The following is a 24,929-nucleotide window of genomic DNA, read 5'->3' on the forward strand; positions in this document are numbered from 1 at the left end:
ACATGTGTTGGGATATCTCAGTTCCTCAGCCACTTGATTCTTACCTCCTCTCCCTTTTCCTCTGCTTACTGTCCGGCCACCTGGAGCTCCAGCGGGCTGACTTGGATTCAAGGGCAGCAGTGGGCCTGGGGTGTGTGGATTGGGGCAGCTGGAGAGGGGTGGGTGCGGCTCCAGGTTCCCACCCCGGGTCTGATCGCACCGGCTCCATCACAGTGAGGTCGCCCACCGGCGACGGAGATGCGTTGTGTGTTACAGAAGAGGAGCTGGCTGGTGACGACGAGGACATGCCGACCTTCCCATGCACACCAGAGGGTAAGGGCCCTGGGGGCTGCCCTCTGATCTCCTTGTCCCCATCACTAGGCTGGTGACTTATCTTTCCACATGGCTTCAAAATCCTGGCTGTCCTTGCTCCACTGCTCCCTGGAGGGTAGAAGGGCAGAGTTGCATCGGCCTGGGTTATGCAGTGTAGATGACGTCAAAGTTTGACACGAGTGACATCTGTCTCCAGGGCTCCTCCTGAGACCAGTCAGGGACCTCTGCCATCTCCCCCAGAGCCTGGCCTCTAACTGGCCCAGAACTGTCCCCTTCACCATATCCCATGCCACCCAAGTGGCTCATCCCCTTGACCTTCTGGACCCACCTGACGGATAATGGATAATCTCAGAAACCAATGCCACCTGAACTGTTACTTAGAGGAGGGCTTCTGGGTGGGTTTCAGGATAGACTAGCATAGCTATTCTCAACCCATGCTGTATATTGTAATCACCCCAGGAAGCCCGTGACCAGCCTTCGGAAATTCTGATTCCTTTTGGTTTGGAGTAGGAAAGGGGCATCAGGAGTTTTAAACGTTCCCAGTACTCATAATGTGCAATTGAAGTCGAATCTGCCTTAGAAATGTCACAACAGTTTCACAGTTGCATTCCCACTGGACCTTGGCCACCTGGCTTCCTTCTTCTTCCATACCAGGGACCCAGCCGGTGGGCTGAAACCGTTCGTTCCATTTCCAGGAGAACTCCTTGTCACCTGAGACGTTTGGGGGCTGAGGGGTTTCCCAGGGTGTGTGACTGGTTGGCCCCATACTGAGGAATTCCCACAATAGGAGATTTTTTGAGGCTAAAGCCCAGAATATCCTAGGCACAGTGGGACACGTTAGTCACCCAATGGTGACACAGGCCGGCTGCCCCATGTTGTGGACCATCATAAGGCCAATGTGTCTTCCTGAAGAGGTGTTTCCCTACACCTTGGGCCCATTGATGTTGCCCTAAGAGAGAGGATGGCACTGATGGGGGTGTTCTTTGAAGACCCCGACTCTGGTCTCTTCTATTGCTAAAAGCTCGAGGACCTAGAGAGAACACGGTGAGATGGGCAGACATGAGGATGGGGAGCAACTCCCCTTCTGAGGCTGGTTTGAGAGGTGATGAGATAGCTCGGAGTGGGAATGTGAACCTGGACCTTTACCTGCAGCCTCAGCCACTGGTCTCCTTTGTCCCCCAACAGACCGGCCGGGGCCCCGCTGCAGCCGCTGCCAGAAGAACCTGTCTTTGCACACATCGGTGCGGATTCTTTACCTCTTCCTGACCCTGCTCCTAGTGGCCGTGGCCGTGCTGGCCTCCCTGGGTGAGTGCAGGCGCCCCGCAGCCTCGGGGTAGGCCAGCATCTTTCTGGCTGGGGAATCTTCATACTTGATTCAGACTTCAAAGACTGGCCTCTGATTTCCAGTCCATAAGTAGTTGTGTGGCTTTGAGCAAGGCACTTCCCCTCTCGGGACCTCTGTTTTCCTACTGGTAAGATGAGAGGACAGGACCAGCCCCGTGTTTCCCCGTTTCAGCTCCATGTTAGAATCACCTAGGAGCTTTGAAAAAATACTGGTGCATGGGCCCCGCCCCAGGTAATGTACATCCAGGGCTGAGATCCCTGGATTGGGCAATTTCGAAGCCCCTTCCATGGTCTTTGTGAGCGTTTCTCAAAGTGAGGTTGGATGCCTGCCTGCATCAAGGTCATCCCGAGTATTTGTTAAAATGCAAATTCCTGAGTCTCACTTGGACCTCACTTGTTAGAGCGGAGCCCTGCAGGTGAAGGCCAGGGACCTGGAGTGTGGTGGCTGTCATACACACCACAGCTTGTATGGCTATGGTAGCCAACCCAGATGGTGGCGCACAGCCAGGTTCGGGCAACCTCTGCCTTCTGGATGCTAATAGATCATGCTAAACGGAGGGAAACGAATTTGACGCCTTCTCGCTGCAGTCCCAAGCCAGTCAGCTTCAGATTGAGAAAATCCAGATGTCTTTCCTAAGGGAGGCCAGTAGTTTGTTTGTTCCGATGGACTAGACATTGGGGACAAGGCCGGGACTCAGGTGAGACAAGTGAGGAATGGGGGCGGGGGGCGGGGGTGCCTCAGTCTAGGAGGCACCTGCTCCCGGGCCTGGCTAGAGATATTCAGCAACTGGCTTTCTTGGCTTGAGGTCAAGAGGCCAGCATGCTAATGACTAGAATAGACACTCTAGTCATGTCCCAGGAGTCCTGATGGTTTTAACTAATCCAACAGAAGCCAAGCACCTACTTTGTACCAGGTGATAGGAACATCAAGGTGAGTCCCTCACATTTCACCATCAGAGAGAGCAATTCTCCATTTTGTCTGGGGGATTCTAACCCTTCAAAGAGCATTGAAAATACCGACGTCAGAGCTCCTCCCTCCAGATGAGTGAGCTCATAATCTCTGGGTAGGACCTCGGCCTTGCTAGTCTATAAAAGTCCCTCAGGTGATCCCAGTGTGCAGCCAGGTTTGAGGACCGTTGATTCAAGAACTTTCCAAGCGCCTCACCCCGTTCAGCCCCACTTCTTTCTACTAAATCACTTCATGGGGCTTGGCTTCTCAGAAAGGGGCCCAGATCCTGCCCGGGAAGGAGGGAGGAGTTGCTGTCCACCATTATGAGGTAGCAAACAGGACTGAACTTCCCAAGTCTGTTCCTGGCCAGGCCTTACAGGGCCTCAGCTCTCCACACCTGCAGGACCATGAATAAAGCTCCGGGAGCCACAGGCCTGAGCCCAGAGTGGAACACAGGTGCCGACCCACTTCAGAGGGTGTGGACAGTGATGGGGTGCCCACCAGGTGCCAGGTCCTAGCGCATACATGATATCCACGAATCATCTCAATGAGCCCAGAAATGGGAGGCCGACCTCATTCCACGTATCTGGGAAGGTGAAATGATTTGCCCTAAGATCCAGAGTGAATGAGCAGAAGATCATAATAATTTGCGGTTGAGGAGTGCATTCGGGGCATCCGGGGAGAACTTTAGGCTTCCTTTTTGTTTTTGTCTCCAGCCTGGGTATCCCAAGTCCCTAGAGTAGAGCTGACACCATCCTGACCTGGTTGGTAGGTGCTCAATAATATTCGTCAAATGAATGACTAGAGATTTGTGAGTATATATGTGGACCGTCCTAGTCAAGGTACTATGGTCAGGACTGTGGATAAAGTCCAGAGGGTTGAGCAAAATCAGTCTTCCTCATAGGGACTTGGAAAATCCACTTATTCATTTAATTGGATTATCTGTTGCATGCATACTGTAAGCCAAGAACTGTGATAGGCACCGGGCATATACTGCTTAATAAAATATAGGCCTTGTCTTTATGGAGCTTATAATCTAGAGCAAGGTTTGGCAAATTTCCTGTAAAGGGCTAGGTAGTAAATATTTTAGGATTTACGGGCCACACATGGTCATTGTCAAAACCACTCTGCCATCGTAAAGCCAGAGACAATACGTAAATGAATGGAGATGGCTTTGTTCCAACAAAGTGACCCTGGGTTAGATTCGGCATGCAGATCCTGCTTTGCCAACCCTAGGCCTAGAGCAATAACCTATGAACTTTTTTTGACCGTGCACCCCATCAATAAAAAATTTGATTTAAAATACATCAGGGGCGCCTGGGTGGCTCAGTTGTTAAGCATCTGCCTTCGGCTCAGGTCATGATCCCAGTGTCCTGGGATCGAGCACCTTATCGGGCTCCCTGCTCAGCGGGGAGTCTGCTTCTCCCTCTCCCACTCCCCCTGCTTGTGTTCCCTCTCTCGCTGTGTCTCTCTCTGTCAAATAAATAAATAAAATCTTTAAGAAAAAATAAAATAAAATACATCAAAAAATTAGATGGGCTGATGAATGGATAAAAAGATAAAATGGACAGATGTACAAGAAAGTAAATATAGTAAAATGTTAATTATAGAAAGTAGACAGTAGATACACTACTGCCCACTGTCTGAGTAGGATAGTCACGTCCAAGCCTTGATTGCTGTGTTTGAAAATTTTTATGCTTACATATTAGGAAAGAAAAAAATGATAATCTCACACCTGTAAAATATACGTATTTATTTATAGATTATATATGTGTACTTTTTTTAGTATACATTATAAGACATAATTTTGAAAGGATGAGAAAAAAATAAGAGCTGAAAAGTAAGGAAAACACTAAACAAATTAATATGTGATTACAAATCTTGAAATGCACAGTGAAGAAATGAACAGGGTGAATTACATGAATGAGCCCTTGGCTATTGGCTTGGAGATAGACTTTATAAAGCATTAGGATAGGAATCCAAGTCATTCAGCCTCTCTACGCCTCTGTTCCCCCCATCTATATAAGCAATTTTAATTTGGGGAAGGCTCAAATGGAATAATAAATACCATAAACTCTAGGGAACTGTTCCCAGGATCTCTCAACATGTCACTGCTAGTATTTAAGTCTCAACAGCTCTGAGATGTACAATGTTAATTAAAAGCCAGAGATTCCAAAAAAATGGAATTTTGGAGCTGAGAAGAACATTAGAAGTCATCTAGCTTCATACTTTCCTTCTACAGATGATTCAGTCAAGCTGCAGAAAGATTAACTGACTTGCCTGAAGATACCCAACAAATCTGAGGCAAATGTGGACCAGAAGTTGCATTCCCTAACTCTCTTGTTGGGGGTCTTTCCATCCCCCGGAACTTACCTTCATAGGCTCTGTGGGAAGCAGCTTGTCTACCCCGTCCTCTCCTCTCACTTCCCCATCCAGCCAGGCATTTGCTAGAGAAAGCCAGGGATCCTGCTGCTGCCCAGATGTGCTCTAACCCCTGGCCAGCACTGGCCCCTGAGAAGCTGGTATAAGCTGGTAAAATCTTTCCTAGGGGTCACTTTGGAACCATGTGTCCAACTTCAAAAATATTAATACCCTTCGACCCATTAATTCTACTTCAAGTAATTTATCCTAAGAGAATAACCATATACACACAACCATCAAATATAAGGATTATTTCTAGGAACAAGTGTTACTCATATTTACATATCAAGTTTTATTTGTAGGCTCAGAAGGGTCCCCCAACCACAGGGGATTTTTATATAATCGCTGAGTCATTTATATAGAGTATGATACAGACATTAAAATTAATGATCTTAAAAGTGATTTAAACCTCAATAGGAAAATGTCCATGACATGATACCAGTCAAGCAAAATGAAAGAAAATAGATGAGATATTCCAAACATTCCAGGTTTCTGTTGTTGTTTTCTAAAAGAGTATACATATATCTATGTAACTACAGAATGGTTATGGAGGTAAGTAAGAGTCTAAGAGATACACGGAGATATTGATGGCTATTATCTCTCAGTGGTAGGATTAAAAATAATTTTTATATTCTTTTTGTGTTTTTTTTCTTAATTTTCCCTATTCTAGTCTAGCCTGTGGTCAGGTCCTAGTTTTAAAATCTGGAGGGGGATATATATATATGTATACACACACACACACACATACATATACATATATACACACAAGTATATGTATACATACATGTAAACACTTAAGGGAGATGTATAAAGAGATATAGATCTGCCTAGATCTATAGATAGATGTAGATATATATTTTTAAGGAATGCATGACGAACTCTGGCCATAAGAAGCATCTTCCCTTACCACCACTGAAAAGCCCCATAGAAGGGTGAAAGGTTTTGGTGGCAGAGAGGCTGGTAAAAATACCTTCTCAATAAATGATTGCCATTTCTCTGAACTAAGACCCTGCCCCAGTTTCTCATCTGTATTTCCCATACAGTTTTCAGGAAAGTGGACTCTCTCTCGGAAGACATCTCCCTGGCCCAGGCCATTTATGACAAGAAGCTTATGTCTATGCAGGAAAATCTCCAAGGACTGGGTAAGTGTCCAGTATCCAGGTGTGCTCATGAGTATGAAGGGAGACCAGTATTAATGGGGGAGGGGTGAGTGTCCACCTCAGGCCATGGTGCCCTGGAGTAGGGCAGCCTTCACCAACCTTCCAGGCACAAGGAAAAGGCAGCTATGGCTCCCTTCCTCCCTGTCCACTCAGAGAGGGCTGCTGCCCTGGGATTCACCCAGCACTGGGGTCAAGGCTTCTGTGAGTGGTACGGATCTAGCTGGAGCCTACAGATAGAGAAGGAACCCAAAGACAGTCAATTCCTCAGTCATCCTTATGTATCTGAGATTATTATTATTTTTTAAAGATTTATGTATTTATTTGAGAAAGAAAGAAAGCGCAAGTGCAAGCAGGGGGCGGGGCCGAGAGAGAGAGAGAGAGAAGCAGACTCCCCGCTGAGCAAGGAGCCCAACCCAGGGCTCGATCCCAGGACCCTGAGATCATAACCTGAGCCAAAATCAAGAGTCAGACGCTTAACGGACTGAGTCACCCAGCCACCCAGAAATTATTTTTAAGAACTTCCAAAGCCTCTTGGTAAGTCTACCCTACCCTACCCTACCCTACCAATTCATGATACTCTTTATCTCCTGCTTTAACCAGGGACCTTCTCGTTCTGAGACTGAGACAGAAGGAGCCACAATAGAACGTGTAGAGGTGGCCTGCCCTGACAGAAAGAGAAAGTACTAGCTGAGTGATATTTGGCAAGCCTCTTCTCTGTGCCTCATTTCTCGACTGTCACAGGGAGAAATAATCCCCACACCATCTTTTCCCCATAAGTTTATCAATAGCAAATATAAAAATATTTGGAGAAATACTAAGATAAAGTGTAAATGGATGGTTCTTGGCAACCTTAGAAAGTTATGAAGGTATATATTCTTGAGAATTTGGTGGCGAGATGGAAAAAAATGTCCCCACTTCTACATTTCATGTCAGAGTAAAGACATTTGGTAAAATAATATTTCATAGAGATGATAAGGTTTTTCCAAAAAGGATTTCCTAGCAGGCTTAGGATAGGAAGAGGGATCGGGAAGCCACTTGACAATCCATTATGCTCTGAAATAGGTAAAGAAGCAACTTTTGTCCCATGATCCTTCTGCAACTCAAAATGTTGTCTCTTTCCCCTGAAGATCTGAAAGCCCCAAACAACTGTTCCTTCTGCCACGAGGCTGGGCAGCTGGAGCAAGAGATCAGAAAACTGCAGGAGGAGCTGGAGGGAATTCAGAAGATGCTTCTGGCCCAGGAGGTGCAGCTGGACCAGACCTCTCAGACCCATGAGCTGCTCTCCACCACCAGCAGTCAGATCTCCCAGGAGATGGGCAGTTGTTCATTCTCCATCCACCAGGTCAACCAGTCTCTGGGGCTCTTTCTTGCCCAGGTGAGAGGCTGGCAGGCCACCACGGCTGGCCTGGACCTCTCTCTGAAGGACCTCACCCAGGACTGCTATGATGTCAAGGCTACAGTCCACCAGATCAACTTCACCGTGGGGCAGACTTCGGAGTGGATCCACGGGATCCGGCGGAAGACTGACGAGGAGACCCTGACCCTCCAGAAGATTGTCACCGACTGGCAAAACTACACCCGGCTCTTCAGCAGCCTGCGCACCACCTCAGCCAAGACTGGGGAAGCAGTCAAGAACATCCAGGCCACCCTGGGGGTCTCCTCCCAGCGCATCAGCCAAAATGCCGAGAGCATGCACGACTTGGTGCTGCAGGTCATGGGCCTGCAGCTGCAGCTGGATAACATCTCGTCCTTCCTGGACGACCACGAAGAGAACATGCATGATCTGCAATACCACACCCGCTATGCCCAGAACCGCACGGTGGAGAGGTTTGAGACGCTAGAAGGACGCATGATTTCGCATGAGATCGAGATCGGCACCATCTTCACCAACATCAATGCCACCGACAACCACGTGCACAGCATGCTGAAGTACCTGGACGATGTGCGGCTCTCCTGCACGCTGGGCTTCCACACCCACGCCGAGGAGCTCTACTACCTGAACAAGTCCGTCTCCCTCATGCTGGGCACCACAGACCTGCTCCGGGAGCACTTCAGCCTGCTCAGTGCGCGGCTGGACTTTAACGTCCGAAACCTCTCCATGATCGTGGAGGAGATGAAGGCTGTGGACACGCAGCATGGAGAAATCCTTCGCAACGTCACCATCCTAAGAGGTAAGAGCCAGACTTGGGCCACACCTGCTATAGAGCTCTCAGAGGGCTGTGGTGATCTTGCCCGATGCAGAAGTACCTGGTTTCAGGCAAAAGTCTTGGCAGGCTCATGCAATCCTGTAGCAAATGCCTAGGGCAACTGGAAGCTTTAAAACACAGTTGCTCCCCTTTATCTGTGGTTTCAATTTTTTCCTAATGAGGTATCCCCAGAAGGTCAATAGTAGCCTAATGCTATGTCACAACGGCTGTGTCCTTCACCTCACTTCATCTCATCACTTAGGCATTTTATCATCTTAGGTCATCACAAGAAGGGCAAATGCAGTACCATAGATATTTTGAGATAGAGAGAGACAACATTCACGAAATGCCTAATTTATGCATTAAACTTTATCATAGGTAAGTATATATAGGAAAAAGCAGGCTATATAGGGGGGTCTTGGAACATATCCATCACAGATAAGGGAGGTCTACTGTACCTACAAACCTCTTTTGTAAAGGTGCTGTGACTCCTAACTTTGCCTGCCATACAAAACTGGATTTTCGTACGTGGATGTGTTTGATTGGGTCCACACAGAGAAATAGAGACCTCGTCTTGGAAACTCTGTTTTCTCATTTTCTCCCTTCCACCCCATCACTGGGGTGCTCAGCCACCTGCCCCTTGGGATGTTCATTACTCTGATGCTCTCTTCTCCTCTCATCTCACCCCTGCATTAGTCAGGGTTCTCCAGAAAAACAGAACCACTAAGAGAGAGAGAGAGAGATTATTTTAAAAATTGGCTCATGTAATTAGGGAGGCTGGCAAGTCCAAAATCTCAACTGATGTTCCAGTTTGAGTCGGAAGGCCAGATGCTGCTGTAGAACAGGAAGAGATGATGGGGAGTCTGAAGGCCATCAGGCAGGAGAATTCTCTTTTACTTATGAGAGGGTCAGTCTTTGGTTCTATTCAGGCCTTCAACTGATTAGATGAGGCCCACCACATTGAGGAGAACAATCTGCTTTACTCAGTACCAGTTTAAAAGTTAGTCTCATCCATAAACACTCCTACAGACACATCCAGAATAATGTTTGGCCAAATGTCTGGCCACTCTGTGGTCCAGTCAAGTTGACACATAAAATTAACCACCACAAGTCAACTTGGCACCCTTACACATCTCCTTAAATAATACTTAATCCCCAAATGGAGATACGAACAAGGTTACAATTCTGCCTAATGCTCATGATGCGAGTATCCTGTGTACAATCAAAACCACACTAACCCCTTCCCCAGAAGAGAAGGTAAAATCCTTGAGGGATATTTACTTTTCCCTTTGATATCTCATAATTTATATACTATGACATAAAGTTAACAATACTGTGATATAAAGTCAATATATTTTGTATTTTATGTTACATGATGAGGGGATAAGAGAGGGAAGAAAGCAAAAATACTATATATATATATATATTTATATATTTATAACACAACAAGGAGGAAATACTCTTGACAAGGAGTACATGGTCATAGCTGGTATCTATAACTTCCTCCTCCCACTACCCATCTGTATTTTCTTTTCCCTCGGCAAGCACCTCAGCTGGTTGTTATTCTTTACCTGGTAGGGTGATCCAAACCTTCATTCCCAATCTAGGGTCCTTCCTAGATTGGACTGGGCCATTATAGTTTTCCACTGAATTTATTTCAGGGCATGGTAGCACCAAGAGACACTCTTCGGGATCTTCTGAATTCCAGACCTGCTCTCCCTTACCTCCATTTTAGAGTAGTGGATCAGTTTCTCCTTGGTAGTCAGAATCAGTCACCTCAGTCAGCACAATAACTTCTTTGCCTATTAATTCAGAGCCGTGAGAAGCCCAAAGTGACTAGGCAGCAGTCTTAACTTCCAGTTCAATGGAGTCATTGTTTTATCTCCTGGCAGAAACATTCCTTCCTTTGGAACAAAGATCTCTAAGCCAGCAGAGCATAAGGTTGTGGGAATAAGAAGCAAACATTTTGCTAGTGGGTCACTAGGGGTGGTAGTGGGTGGTATCTTTCCCATCTCCACCCCTTGATCGCAGTTCCAGTGAATCCTGGCTATCAGAGGAACAGCACCATATATACTGGACGCTGATTCAGACCACATACAGCCCTGCAAGATATGGCCACCTAGCTAGCACTGGAACTGGGTCTTCAAAGGCCATTTCAATCTTCTGTCAAGCCAGCTGTGTCAAGATGGTGGGGACCATGGTAACACCAGGGAATTCCACGATCATGGGCCCATTGTTGAACTTTATTTGCTGTGAAGTGATTTCCTTGATCAGAAGCAATGCTACACTGGAATACCATGGAATACCACGATGGTGGATAAGGCATTCTGTATGGTATTTTTTGGCACAAGCACTTCATGCAGGGAAGGCAAATGCACATCCAGAGGAAGTTTCTATTCCAGCAGGAACAAAACATTGCCCCTTCCATGATGGATGTGGTCCAGTGTAATTAACCTGCCACCAGGTAGCTGGCTGATCACCCTGTGGAATGGTGCCATATTGGGGATTTGGTGGTGGTCTCTGCAAGTTGAAGATTAGGCACTTGGCAGTAGCCATAGCCAGGTTGGCCTTGGTGACTGGAAGTCCATGTCGCTGACCCCATGCACAAAATCCATCCCTGTCATCGTGACCACTTTGTTCATGAGCCCATTGGGTGGTGACAGGGGTGACAGAAGGCTGACTGGTATCCCACAGAATAGGTCATGCAATATCCACTTGACTATTAGAATCCTCCTCTGTTGAGCTCACCCTTTGGAGAACATTCACAGAGGACACAAATGGCTTCACATTTTTTTTGCCCCACATACCTCTTCCCCAAATTTTCTTGTGACCAGTTTTCCAACTGTATTTCTTCTAAGTCCCTGACCATCCAGCCAAACCATTGGCCACAGCCCATGAAGCAGGTTATAATCACACATCTGATAATTTCTTCTTCCAAGCAAGCACGACGGCCAGGTACACTGCCAGAAGTTCTGCCCATTGGGAAGGTGTTCGGTCACCACTGTCCTTCAGGGAAGTCCCTTCAAGTTGTAATGTAGCAGCTGTCCACTTTCAAGTGATGCCTGCCTATCATGCAGAACCAATTGTAAACTAGGTCAGAATCTTCTCTTCCTCTGTCAGCTGGTCATAGGGAACTCCCCATAATACCATAGGTGCAGGCTGGGAGAGGAGGTAGTATAGTAAGAGTGGGGACCATGGGTATTTGGGCCACTTTATCCTGGAACTTACTTGTGCATTCAGGGCCTACTCAGGCCTGATTACATATATACCAGTTCCATTGGATTATGGAATGTGGCTCTGTATGCCCAGCTTTATCACTTGGTGGGTCAGAAAGTACCCGGTTCAAGATGGGCAGCTCAGGTCTCATGGTAACTAGATGGTCCTCGGCTAGCATCTAGTCTCTACCCAAGCCCTATAATAGCCCAAGAGCTGTTTCTCAAAAGGAAAGTAGTGATCCACAGAGGATGGCATGGCTTTGCTTCAAAATCCTAAGGGTCCATAGTGCAGTTCACTTACAGGGATCTGTCAAAGGCCCTAAACAGCATCCCTATCTGCCACCACCACTTTAAGCACCATTGGGTCTGCTGGGTCATATGGCCCAAGTGGCAAAGCAGCTTAACCAGCAGTCCGGACCTGTTTCAGAGCCTTCTCTTGTCCTGGGTCCCACTCAAAACCAGCATGCTTTCAGATCATTCAGTAAATGGGCTGGAATAACACACCCAAGTGAGGAATGTGTATGTTGTCTCCAAAATCCAAAGAGGCCCACGAGGTGTGCCTCTTTTTTAATTGTAGGAGGGGCCAAATGGAAAAGGTTATTCTTCACCTTAGAAGGGATATCTCAACATGCCCACATCACTGGACCACTAAAAATTTCACTGAGGTAAAAGGCCCTTGAATTTTTTTTTAAATTTATTTGAGAGAGACAGAGAGAGAGAGAGCATGAGTGGAGAGAGGGAGAAGGGGGCTCCCTGCTCAGCAGGGAGCCCAATGCGGGGCTCGATCCCAGGAACCTGAGATCATGACCTGAGCCGAAGGCAGACACTTAACCAACTGAGCCACCCAGATGCCCCAAAGACCCTTGAATTTTTGTCGTATTTATGTCCCCTGCTCTGACACATAAATGTCTCACAAAGCCAGCTACTACTTGCTCGCTAGGTTCAATCAGTGTAATATCATCAATGTAGTGCAAAGGAGAACAAGTTCCCTAGGAACTGAAGTATGACATAGAGCTGGAGCATTGGCCTTTTCCACCATAGTACCCCTTACTCCATAGATCAGGGAACCAATGTGAGATTCTGCCAGCTTCTCAGTATGTCTGTTCCAGTTATGCATTCCAGAACTCGGAAAACAACCACAGGGTGGATTCAGGGACCCACTGGGCCTCCTGTGAGATGGGCCTCAGTTAAAACCCCATTGATCACCGGACCTCCATAAGCCCCTACTCTGACTGGAGGACCACAGTGGTGTTTGGGTCTCCTGGAATCAGTGTCCTTCAGAGCCAGTGTCTAGCAGTCCCCCAAAGGGCTGATTATTTCCTTTTCCCCAGTGTACAGTTATCCTGGTAAAAAGCTGTAAGTCCCATTGGGGAAGGCTGGGAAGATTAACAGTATAAATATTTGGTGTATACTGGGGTCCTTCCTCAAGGGTACCCAGCTTCCCTTTCATTTAAGTCATTCTGGGTTTGTAAACTGGCTCAAGTCCGAGGAGAAGCCATGACTGTTTTTATAATTGGGATTAGACTTTTGTTCACTTGACCTAGAACTTCTCTGCTTATTCAGAACAAGTAAGAATTTAGTAGGCTTCCTATCTATTTCACTTCTAGGCACACTATGACCAACTAGCCCACCCCATGGGTCTGTGCATGTCAGCCTATCCCCATCACTGCACTGACTCTGCTATTATGGTATCCATGCTCTCCTTGCCTTAAGCAGTTGAGTGCCACCATTATGTATCTGCCATCCCAGGATCCATTTACTCTCATTGTGGTTAGGTTTCCCAGTTCAGTGACTGCAGCTCTCCCTGCAAGTTCTGGCTTACAAAGAATAATCACAGAGCTCTTCAAGGATTCTAAGACTCTCCTCACAGATTTATTTCTCACAGTTGTGGTGAAAGGCATGTCTTCTGGACCTTCCCAGGGAAGGTGAGTGGGTCTTGGATGACAAACCCATTCCAACATCCCACCTTCCCTGTCTTTGAATCCCTTTCTTTACATGAAATCAAGGCAGATCCAGCATTTCTCTCTTACTCACTGTGGGTCACCTTTTGGCCCATGCTTCAGCCAACCAACCAAACACACTGTTAGACCCTTTCGAACTCCTCAAGATGCAACATTACATAGAAAATCTCTGCTTAGTCAGCCCCTATCAATAAATTCTGCCTGATCCAACATTATGTTTCTTCCACCATTATCCCACCCCTTTAGTATCCATTTCCACAAATACTCCCCAGATTTCTATCTGCATGAATTAGAAAACTCAAGTAGTTCTTTTGGAGTATAGCACACCACCTCACTTTGTACCTCACCTTTAGGGTCCTGCTGAGAACTGAGTCTAGTTATAGGTCTAGAAGCAAAGAGGGGTGGTGGAGGTGTGTCCTCAGGAGCATCAGCATTGTCTTGCTTGGCAGTGGGGGAGGCCACTGCCCTCTCCCCAGGCAGTGCAGGCTTCAGACAGGGGTTGAGAGGTCATTTTTTAAAAAAAGATTTATTTATTATTTTAGAGGAAGAGAGAGTGCAGTGGGGAGAGGCAGAGGGAGAGGGAGAATCTCAAGCAGACTCCATCTGAGTATGGAGCCCAATGCGGGGCTCAATCCCACAACCCTGAGATCATGACCTGAGCTAAAAATCAAGAGTCAGATGCTTAACTGACTGAGCCACCCGGGTGCTCTGAGAAGTCACTTTTACTGGGGGTGGAGAAACTGTTTCCACTGTCAAAGATGACTCATCATAATTTAGGGGTCCAGTATGCCCAGATCCATCAGGGTCTTCCCAAATATCCCCATTCCAATTTTCAGGATCCCATTCCTTCCCAGTCAATGCCTTTACTTTAACAGCAGACACCCTGGGAAGCTGGGAATTCAATCTGTATTGCAATTCAGCCAGTCACAGGATGAGGTATGTTAGATTTTCAACAATCTCATCCCCATATCTACAGGGGATAAGGGCAGACATAGAAGCTTGCAGGTCATTTATGTGACACTTGAGCTGGAAATTTGAATCCTAAGCTCAACCTTTTCTCTCCCCACTTTGTCCAGTAACATCAGGAGCAACCAATCCTCATTATATTCATTATTTTGACAAAAAGTATTCGAAAGTATCATACACATGGTCACCCAGATCCTTGCCTCTCATAAGTGGTTGATGAGGAGTCTCCAGTACTTTTCATATCTCTATTATCACATCATACCTTGGACTATTAGGCTATCTTTACTACTTAGACATAAGGTCATTAGCATCTTTAAATCTTAGAGAGTCAGTTCCAGAAACCCCAGATCAATTTAGAAAACCCATCTTTAAAATTCTGTTCCTTTAGAATCACTCTTGGTACCCAAGTCTGTATTAGTCAGGGTTCTCCAGAGAAACAGAACCAACCAACAGGATATATATATCCTGTGTCCATTAGGATCTCTGAAAAGAGAGATTGATTTACTATAAGGAATTGAAGGAGTTGGCTCACATGGTATAGAAGCCAGGAAAGCCCAAGATCTTCAGGGTGAGTCAGCAAGCAGGAGACCTGGGAGAGCCAATGGTTTAACTACAATCTGAGTCCAAAAGTCTGAGACCCAGGAGAGCTGATGGTGTAGCTGCAGTCTGAAGGCTGGCAGACTCAAGACCCAGGAAGAGCCAATGTTCCAGTTCAAACCCAAAGGCAAGAAAGAGCTGATGTCCCAGTTTGAAGCAGTCAGGCAGGAGGAGTTCCTTCTTAGCCTTTTTGTTCTAGTAAGGCCTTCAACTGATTGAACGAGGCCCACCCACATTGTGGATTTACTCAGTCTACTGATTCAAATATTAATCTCACCCAAAAGCACCCTCACAGGCATACCTGGAATAACGTTTGACCAAATATCTGGGCACCCCATGGCCCAGTCAAGTTGACTCATGAAATCAACTATCAGACCTGAGAAAGAAGGAGGAATAAGTCAAGCATAACAGGGTCAGCATAGATGAGCAGAAGAGTTCCAGGTGGAGGGAGTGACACATACAAAGACCCTGGGGAAAGTGTATGGCATACACATTACCTCCTTTCATTCCCAGGATCCTTGAAACCCAAAAAGCCTGCAGTGAAGAACTGGGTACCACATGAGGTCTAGCCAAACTCGCACAGCTATCAAGGAATGGACACAGGATTCAAATTCAAGGCAGTTCAGATCCAAAGTTGCAAGCTGCCTCGAATGGCCTTCTCCAAAGTCACATAAAACCTTGTCCCTCTAAAAGCACCCGAGCAAATGCAATGTGCTCCTCGGTGACAGTGCAGAATGTTCAGCGGCATTGCTGTCTACTCCCCATCAATTTCCCCAGCCAGGGGCTGGCCTCCTCTTCCCCTCGGGGTACCTCCATCCCCAGCTTACCCCTAGATTCCATATCGAAGGTGGGTTCCCTGGACCACTCCCTCAGTTCACTTGAAATGCTCTATGGCTTCTGCTTATGAGAACTTCATTGTGAAATAAACACCGTATTCACCTGCTCAGGTTGCTGTTGCAAAGTACCACAGACTAGGAGGCTTAAAGAACAGAAATGTATTGTCTCACAACTCTGGAGGCCAGAGGTCTGAGATCGAGGTGTCGGCAGGATTGGTTCCTCCCAAGGGCCGTGAGGCTGTTCCAGGCCTTGAATTGGATGTGGCCGGCTTCTCCTTGGGTCTTGTCATTTTCTCTCTGTGCGGGTCTGTCTCTGTATCCAGTTTCCCCTTTTCATAAAGACACCAGTCCTACTGGATTTGGCGTTACCTAATGGCCACATTTAAAATTCATTCTATGAGGACTCTGTCTCCAAGGAAGGTCATATTCCAAGGTACTGGGGGTTAGGACTTCAGAATATGAATTTTGAGGGGACACAACTCAATCCCAAACAAATACTATTACTTTTTCATTCTACTCTTTCACAGCAGTATTCCCAACAGTTTTTCTCTTGGAAAGTAGTCCAAAAGACTCCTAATCGGGATTCTTTTATGCTAGAAATCTGGATGGCTATACCCAGGTTCTCTGGACCTGTGTCCTTGTGGAAAGAATGTTCAACCTGAAAATATAACCAGTCTTGGCTCTAGAATAATAGAATTAGTTAGCCACTGAGATCTGGCAGTTCCAGAATTTATGGTTTACATTTGGGGGGCCAGACATCTGGGCCTGATAAGCTGGGGAGCTCCAAGGAGGAAGGAGGGAGGGCCCCACAATCCCAAACAGCTCTGTTCTCTCTGCAGAGCACAGACTTGGAACCAACCTCTCTGATTCTCTATTTTGCTTTAACCTAGTCTCAAACCTGTATTGCCTTTATTTTACATCAGTGAACATTTCTACTGCCACTAGGGTTAATTTTTTATTTAATCTAAATTGGTGGTGTTGGGTGGGGGTAGGTCTTGTTTGCCTGTTGTCACATTTTTGCAGCAAATCTAGGTACTGAGTGTTTCTTGGGTAACTGAAACCTTCCCTCAGTATTTCGTCTAGCATACGTATCTCTAGGATACATCCTCTAGGATGCATTTTTCCAGCAAAGGCATTACTAGATAGTTCTTATGGTTCATTCTCTGGTAATTTTGTATTTTTGTTGCACTGAGCCCAAGAACAAGTGAAATATAAAGCTTTCCCAATGACAAAGCCCCTTCACACGCTTTGTTTCATTTTGGCTTCACAACCACCTTTGTATAGTAGACAAGGCAACACCAAGGAGTTGGTGTCTCTATTTTACAGAAAGGTGAGCTGAGACTGGGGAAGGCTAAGGCATTAACTCAAGGTCACACTATGATTTTAAGTGCTGACCCCTTTCCGTGGCTCTGAGATGCACGTGTCCAGTGTCCAACCTGAAGAGGAGACACTGAGAGCATGAGCTTGCAGGCACCAGAAACAAATTTCCACTCAGGTCCTGCCTAGGTGTAGGGGTGCGGGGCAGAGAGTGAAGAAGGGAAAGATGATACTCAGAGCGTTGGAGGGGAACCTCACTCTAAGTACCACCCAACAGGAGTCATGGGGATTTATACTTGCTCTTGTGGTACTAATGACAGAGTTGTCATCAAAGGACCTCATCTTAGCTGGTGAGCAAGGTGGACATTTGTTTCAGCCGTGCCCAACTCTTGGTTCAACCCCTGCACGTCTGTCTCCATTCCTCTTGTTGCTAAAGCAGCCCAGGTAAAAAGCTTTCTCATCAGAGAGAAGATTTCAGGCACCAAATGTACATCCTTCCCTACAGGCACTTGTTTCTCATTCTTTCCTGCACGGACAGGGGCCGCCAGCCTCACGTGTCGGAGCTGGCCATGAGGTCTCCCCCTGCCTGGAGCTGAGCCGCTCTCTAGAACACCGGGGGTGGGACAGCAGGGACCATGGCCAGTGTAGAAGGTGCCGAGTGCTGACTGAAGGGCTGGACTCTTAAATGACACGAGGGAGAAGTCTGACTTCTAATTTGCTCTGAGTCTGTAGACAGAATCACTTAATCTTCCTAAGCCTCTGTTTTTTGTTTTTGTTCTTCATCTGTAAGTGAAAGGATAAGACCAGCTGATCCTTGAGACCTCTTCTAGCTCCATTGGCTCAACAGAAAGCCTGTGATGCTTCCACAGTCTTTGTGCCTCCCATAGGATCGTTCTCACTTCCTACTCTGTAGGATGATTTCTGTGTCTGTGATAGACAGTGTCTGGGCTAGGACTGTTACTTGGGAACTGGAGACAGGAAACCATCACTGCTTATGAGCCAGGTGACCTTGGATAAGGCTCTTGGCTACTTTCAATTCAGTTTCCCTCATCCACAACTAAGAACATTAATACCTGCCTTACATATATCCCATGAGTATCATTGTCAACAACGGGTATGAACAAGTTTTTGTAAACTATAAAATGGTGTCCTAATTTCAGGGATGATTCCAAATCTAATTTGCTTGGTGATGGGCTCCTTGTCTCACTCACCGAAAACCCAGCAGAGTGCCTGCCCTTGGAAGGCACTCAGGAAACATTTGCTCAGTGAATGCATAATGAAAGCATAAACAAGGCTAGAAGCTGAGGGTGGGCAAGGAAGGTGACACTTGGCCTATTTCTTTTTTAAGAGAGAGAGAGAGAGAGAGAGCGTGTGCTCGAGCGGGGAGGGGCAGAGGGAGAGAGAGAATCTTAAGCAAGCTCCATGCCCAGCGAAGAGCCCAACTCGGGGCTCAGTGTCACCACCCAGAGATCACGACCTGAGCTGAAATCAAGAGTCGGACACCTAACCGACTGAGGCACCCAGGCGGCCCGACACTTGGCCTGTTTCTGACACACTCGTACTTACAATGCATGGTCCTGGAGGACTGTTTACCATGGCCCTACCACCTTGTCGGTCTTGAACTCCAATTATTGTCTCCCCAGCACTGCTGAATGAAGCTGACTGTTCTGTTCGACTTCTCTGCCCTGTGGTCCTTACAGCAAATGTACTCACAGCCTCGCATCCTCCTGAATCTTGGCAGCCCTGAACCCGAGCCCCAGGGAAGCTGCTGAAAGCCTTGCTCAGCTTCTCAGTCTGACAGCTGCAGCCTTCTGTGCGGCTTCTCGGCTGCTTGGCCCACACTAATCACTAATTGACAAATGCCTTGAGAAGAAAGGTGGCAAAGAAAGCCAGGCTTTAAGTGGTCTCCCTTCTCCCTGTGATTTTGGCCTTTGGTCTCTCTCCCAAGCCATCAGAAGGGTGTCTTGCTACTTGATCTGCTGATTCGGATTGTTCTGCGTGGGAAGTTTGGTCTGCTGCAGTCTAGTGTGCCACAGAATACAAGTGCATTGTCATTTTCCCGTGTTCCTCGGGTAACAGCTGCCTGTACCGACAGTCCCTGACCCAGGCCAACATATTCAGTGAATAGAGGGAAGCCTGAGGTGCAAGGAGGGACAGACACTTACCCAGCTATCTGATTTGTTAATACCAGAGCTGGGGCCCAAACCCGGGTCCCCCAAAGGCCAGGCCAGTGTGCCTTCCGTGGAACCAGTCTTCCGAGAGGCACCCCTTCTGTTTCTACTTCTTTCTATCCTTGTAAGCTGGCCTGCTGCTTTGGACCATGAGAAGGACTGTGGGCCCCTCCTGCCCACGTGCTACCCCACCCATGGGTGGGCCGTGTTGGGTGCTGACAGACTGGGTGCTTCTGCACACACACACACACACACACACACACACACACACACACACACCCCTCCGGGTTCCCAGTGCGGACCAGGAGCAGACCACCTACTTGTCCCAGACATGCAGTCAGTTGTGGCTCTACCCTAATGGGCCAGGATGGCCTAATTATAGTCTCTGGCTTCCTGAGTAATTATGGGCCTCCCCAGAACTCCAGGGTGCTCCGTGCCTCTCCCCCAACTCTGCACCTCCGCCTCTGCCGCTCAGTTTCCTCCTTTGCCTTAAATGTCCCCCCGCTGCCCAGAGCAGGATCCAGCCCGCCCCTCCTTTGCCCTTAGCCCTACTGATACCAAGATTGGATTATGGGCTGCGTCAGGGGCACCCTGTCCTGCAGAGTGCGTCGGTCAGCCTCTGTCCACATTCCTGGCTCCTAAGCTAACCCCGAAACTACGCTTGTTTACTTCCTCCTAGGCTAGACCCAGGTCCCGCCGGCCCTCCCCTCTGACTGCATGATTCATAGCTGGCCCAGGAGGGACCAGTTGAGGCTTGGCTCACCTTCGGGTTCCCCTTCCCTGCTCCGTGTGGACCGTCCCTCTCCTCTGGGAGCACTAGGCAGGAGGCCCGGGCAGGGGGAGGCCGGGAGGGGCTGGGGAAAGGGCCAGGAGCCCCAGCCACAGCGTGATGAGGACCAGAGGCAGCAGGGTCGGGGGAAGGAGCATGGGTTTCAGAGCTGCAGGCCTGGCTTTGAGTCGTGTCTCTACCCCGTTGGGCAAGCCGCCAGCCCCCGCACCCCCCGCTCCTCATCTGTAGAATGGGACAGCAAGCTCCATGTGTGCGGCGCCGACACAGGAGAGACTCGGTAGACACATGTTCGCTGCTCTCATTGTCCTTCCCTTCTCCAAGAGAAGGCAGGTCACAGAGAAGTTAGAGAGTGAGCCGGGGGCTGGGTGTCGCAGGCACACCGACACGGGACAGGCTCCATCCACTGGTCCCCGATGTGGGCAGTGAGGGAGGCCTGGTAAGTAGCCCCAGATGCGGCCACCCCGACTGATGTCTTCAAGGGGACTGTCTAGGACGCCCTTCTGTGTCCTCAGAGATGGGGTCAGTGGGGGCAGCCACGACTGGGGGTGTGGAGAAGGGAGGTGGCTCTTTTCCCTGAAGTCCTCCTTCCCCCTCAGGCTGGGGGCTGCCACCTCCTGGGGCAACGAGGTGGGCACACACCTTCTGCCCGGGCACGTGGGCGCCCAGCCTTCCCCATCCAAGGAAGCCGCCAGGAACTCCCCCAGGAAGAGGAGGCTTGGAGGGCTGGGGGGATGGGCAGAAGAGGGGGCCTTTACCCTCTGCATTCTCTCCCTCACTACCGGCGTAGAGACCCTGAGAAGTCCTGGCAGCCAGCTGCTGTGTCCCTTGAGCAAGAGAGGAGCGGGTACCTGATGAAGACAGTGGCGAAGGAAGGATGGGGTCCCGGGGAGAGAGTGAGGGGGCTCCTGCCGGACCGGGAGGCTGCTCAGAGCAGGGCGCCCTCGTCGAGAGGAGACTTCTCGTGCTTTTCCTGAGTCTCTGCTGGAAACGGGGACTGTGGACCCCTCCATCCAGGGAACAAGGATGGAAGGCACAGCCGTGGTTGTAAGGAGAGAGGGTGAAGAACCAGGGAGCTGTGTTCCTGGAGCAGGCAGAGGCTGAGCCCAGGGAAGCAGGCCAGGGAGCAGGAACAGAGGCAGGAGGAGGGGTGGTGGCGGATCTACAGGGGCCCTTCGGAGCTGTTAACTGCGACTCTCAATTTGATAGACAAGAGCCGAGCTCCAGAGTGGGCGGGAAGGCGCCCAGCGTTGCTCCAGGGCCCTCTGAGTCCCATCTGCCCACCCAGCCTCCAGAGGCCTCTCCACCTCTGATGGCTCTGCTGGCCCAGGTGCCGAGGCCAGAGCTGGGGTGAAGACCGACTGGTGCCATGACTTTGCCAGCTCCTAGCATGTCCTGCCAGGCTGTGGGGGCGGGGGGCGTCCCTGTGTGGGGACAAGGCCCCTCCCTGTCCCAGGTTGTTTGGGCTGCCTCGCTGCAGGCTGCAGGGCGGGTGAGGGGCTGGGGGAGGCCCTCTGCAGACTGAAGAGCAGGTCCTGCCTCCTGGCTGCTCCCAGGCCAGGTCCCCTCCAGAGCCCTCCAGCCCCACCCCTGCCCCCTCCAGCCCCACCCCTGCCCCCGCCAGCCGGGTGATGGAATCCCCGCCTGTGCAGTTGGCCGGCCACGTGAGCCAAGCCCACACAGGGCCACATCCCCCCTGTGGGGGAAGTGGGCATGGGCAGGCTGGGGCAGGGAATGGCTGGAAGGTTTTTATTGGCCCTCGTGGGGCTGACTCTGTCTGGGCTCCAGTTTCCAGTTTAGATCCCAATTTAGATCTTAAAGAGGATGGTGTCACTGACACTCTGTTCCACAGAAACATTCTGGGAAGCAGACACGCAGGGAGCAGCAGGGGTGGGGAGCATGGGGGGTGGGTGGGTAGTGAGGGTGGGCAGCGGGTAGCATCCACCAGGATTCACAGCAGTTGCTTTCTCATTAGCTGGGGAGGAGGTCTTCGCATCGCAGACCTGGGTCACGGCCATTGGCAGGGCTCCCAGCTCCCAGCTGCAGGATCCCTCCACCCCGAGAGGCCCACCTGGGTTCTGGTTTCCACTCAGGGGCCCCTGATGATACTGCTTCACCTCTCTGGGCTTTTGCTGCCTCCTCTGTGAAATGCAGGAACTGGACTGGCTCCCACCTCGCTCAAAAATGCTGGAAGTCTTTTGCAAGAGGAATGATGTAGCAGCAGAATTCTCAGGGAGAGCTGAGTCCGGGCATGAGAATTCATTCCCCAGGCCAGCCCTGGGGCCCACTGCTCCCACCAACCTTACCCAGCATCCTTTGCAGAGACCACTGAAGAAAGCCAGGTCTTTGCTGGGCATCCTCACGAAGCCAGAGGGTCCTCTTTCCTCCATGCTCTGGGCAATGAGAGATGCCTTGGACAGAGTGATGGCCACACTCTGCTTTGTGTCCTCAGGGTTGGTACAACTCTGGGAGGTGGTGACTTTCAGACCCACATGGTCAGAAGGATATTATGGTTATCTGACCTGGCTTGGGAGCTAACCTGGGCTCTTTAAGGACAGACCACATCTTTATCTGGGCATCTCCCCCAGGTGCTAGGCCAGAGCCGGGTGGGAGCAGGGGGCCACAGCTGTGGGGGAGTTCTCTGCCACGTGCCAGGTGTCATGCCCAGGGCGGGGGATGTGAGCCGCGACCCTCAATCTCTTCCTGGGGTTCCACAGTCTAGCGGGGTCTACCAGATAGGCACCAAGGGTTTGCTTTCGCTGTACTGTGACTTTTTTTTCTACGCGTCACCTGCACGATTCAGCAAGTAGTAGCCTCAGGAGCTCAGAGAATAGGCTGGGGTAGTCAGGGTGGGCCTCCTGGAAGAGCTGTCCTTTCTCTGGGCTGTTGTGCCCATGCACTCATCCTGGGAGGGGTCTGCCTCTCGTGCCTCACTTTTTTGGTTTTCTGCCCCATGTCACCTGACTCCATCTCTATCCAGTCCCCTAACAGTCATGCGCAGAGTCTAAGGTGTGATGTTTGTGGCGCGGGGGGTTATCAAAGACCACAAGACGGTATAGAAGGCCAAGCTGGCCTCCAGACCTGGACAGTCTTGGCCATTTCCCAGAGCTGTCCAGCTCTCTCAGTTCCCAAGCTGAGCCCTGAAGTCGGAACAATGAATTCTCACCGTGCACCAGGACTCAAGCACACTTACACGCCTTGTCTCCGAATCCCTGCTAGTCTGCAGGTGAGGCTTCTCATCCCCACGGCACAGGTGGTCCGGCTGACCTAGAGAAGTCACGGAATCAGCCCGAGCTCTGTCAGTTGGCAGACCTGGCCTTGGTGTCTGGCTAACCCTCGGGCTCGTCCCTGTGGCCTGGGCACCACACCTGCTTCATGGGAAAGCCTCAGGAGACCTGCCCCTCGTGCACTGACTTCTCCCCTCTTTTCTCTGACCCTAGGTGCCCCCGGCCCTCCAGGACCAAGAGGACTCAAAGGAGACATGGGCACGAAGGGGCCCGTTGGCAGCAGAGGACCAAAAGGAGACCCTGGTAGCTTCGGCCCCCCAGGACCCCAGGGGCCTCAGGGGCAGCCTGGAGACAGAGGACCTATGGGAGAAAGGGGGCCGGTTGGCCTTCGAGGTTTCCCAGGCCTCAAAGGCTCAAAGGGAAGCTTTGGAAGTGGAGGCCCAGGAGGACAGCCAGGCCCCAAGGGGGATGTGGGGCCCCCAGGGCCAGAGGGGCCCCCAGGGTCTCCAGGACCCTCAGGGCCTCAGGGAAAACCAGGGATTGCTGGGAAGACAGGGTCCCCGGGCCAGCGGGGGCCCATGGGGCTTAAGGGTGAACCAGGGATCCAGGGGCCCCCTGGAGTCCCAGGGCCCCCAGGCCCACCAGGAAGCCAGAGGCGCTGCTAAGGGCCCTAGTCCCAGACACTGCTACACAGGATGGCAGGAAGGGCCTCAGGGCAGAGCGAGCCCCCCAGAAAGCCACACCTACAGACGGTTGTCGTCCTTTGATCCCAAAGGGGCCTCCCCCCGGCCTGTCCCTGCACCTCCGGGCTCCCCAGTCCTGACTGTACCATAGAAAGCAGCCCCTCACACACACACGCACACACACACACGTACACGCACACAACGTTTCTCTGCTGCCCAGAGGGGCCAACCAGGCTTCCCTGGCTGGGCAGGAGGAGAGGGCAGGGGGAGATGCCCCCTCTCCTGTGACTGAGCCTGCCAGGGAGGTGGCTACCTTGGGAGGAAGGTCTTGAATCTATTTCTGAATTCCCGACCAACTCAGCTTTCCAGCATCTTCAGAACCAACCTGGCCAGCAGTTCCCTGTGGCTCCCAGCGCTTGAGAAGACCCAGGAAAACCTTTGCAGGGGATGTGGTTCAAACTCTAGGGACAAGGGGGATTTGGCGACCAAAACATTCTCCTCCTAACCTTGGGAATGGAGTCCCGGGAGCTGCCCCTGCCTCATCCGGGCCAGAGGGACTCCACCTGTGCCGCCGTCCCCAGGCTCTGCGCACCGTGCTCCCATGAGTTCAGCAATTTTTTCATGTCTCCAGAAAATTCCTCACCTCATCCTTGCGTCCTTCTCCCAGGAGCATCCTAGAAGAAATCCAAGGAGGAGTCTCATCTGCATGGGAAGGCTATCTAGGCCCTGGAACATTCTCCCAGAGTGGTGCCCAGCAGCTGGGATGCTGGAGGAAGGGGGGGTGGGGGGACAGAAGC

General features: G+C 50.0%; 1 protein-coding gene across 1 annotated transcript; it reads left to right on the forward strand.

The window, feature by feature from the left end:
- Window positions 1-217: 217 nt before the first annotated feature.
- On the forward strand, window positions 218-24,552 carry SCARA3 (scavenger receptor class A member 3). The gene is made up of 6 exons (XM_021698757.1): window positions 218-312; window positions 1,498-1,617; window positions 6,070-6,168; window positions 7,314-8,357; window positions 23,663-23,752; window positions 24,494-24,552. The coding sequence occupies exons 1-6, from the start codon at window positions 285-287 to the stop codon at window positions 24,550-24,552; spliced, it is 1,440 nt and encodes a 479-aa protein (XP_021554432.1). The 5' UTR covers window positions 218-284.
- The last annotated feature ends 377 nt before the right edge of the window (window positions 24,553-24,929 follow it).

This window comes from Neomonachus schauinslandi, chromosome 2, assembly GCF_002201575.2.
Source record: "Neomonachus schauinslandi chromosome 2, ASM220157v2, whole genome shotgun sequence".
In the NCBI taxonomy this organism is placed as follows: Eukaryota; Metazoa; Chordata; class Mammalia; order Carnivora; family Phocidae; genus Neomonachus; species Neomonachus schauinslandi.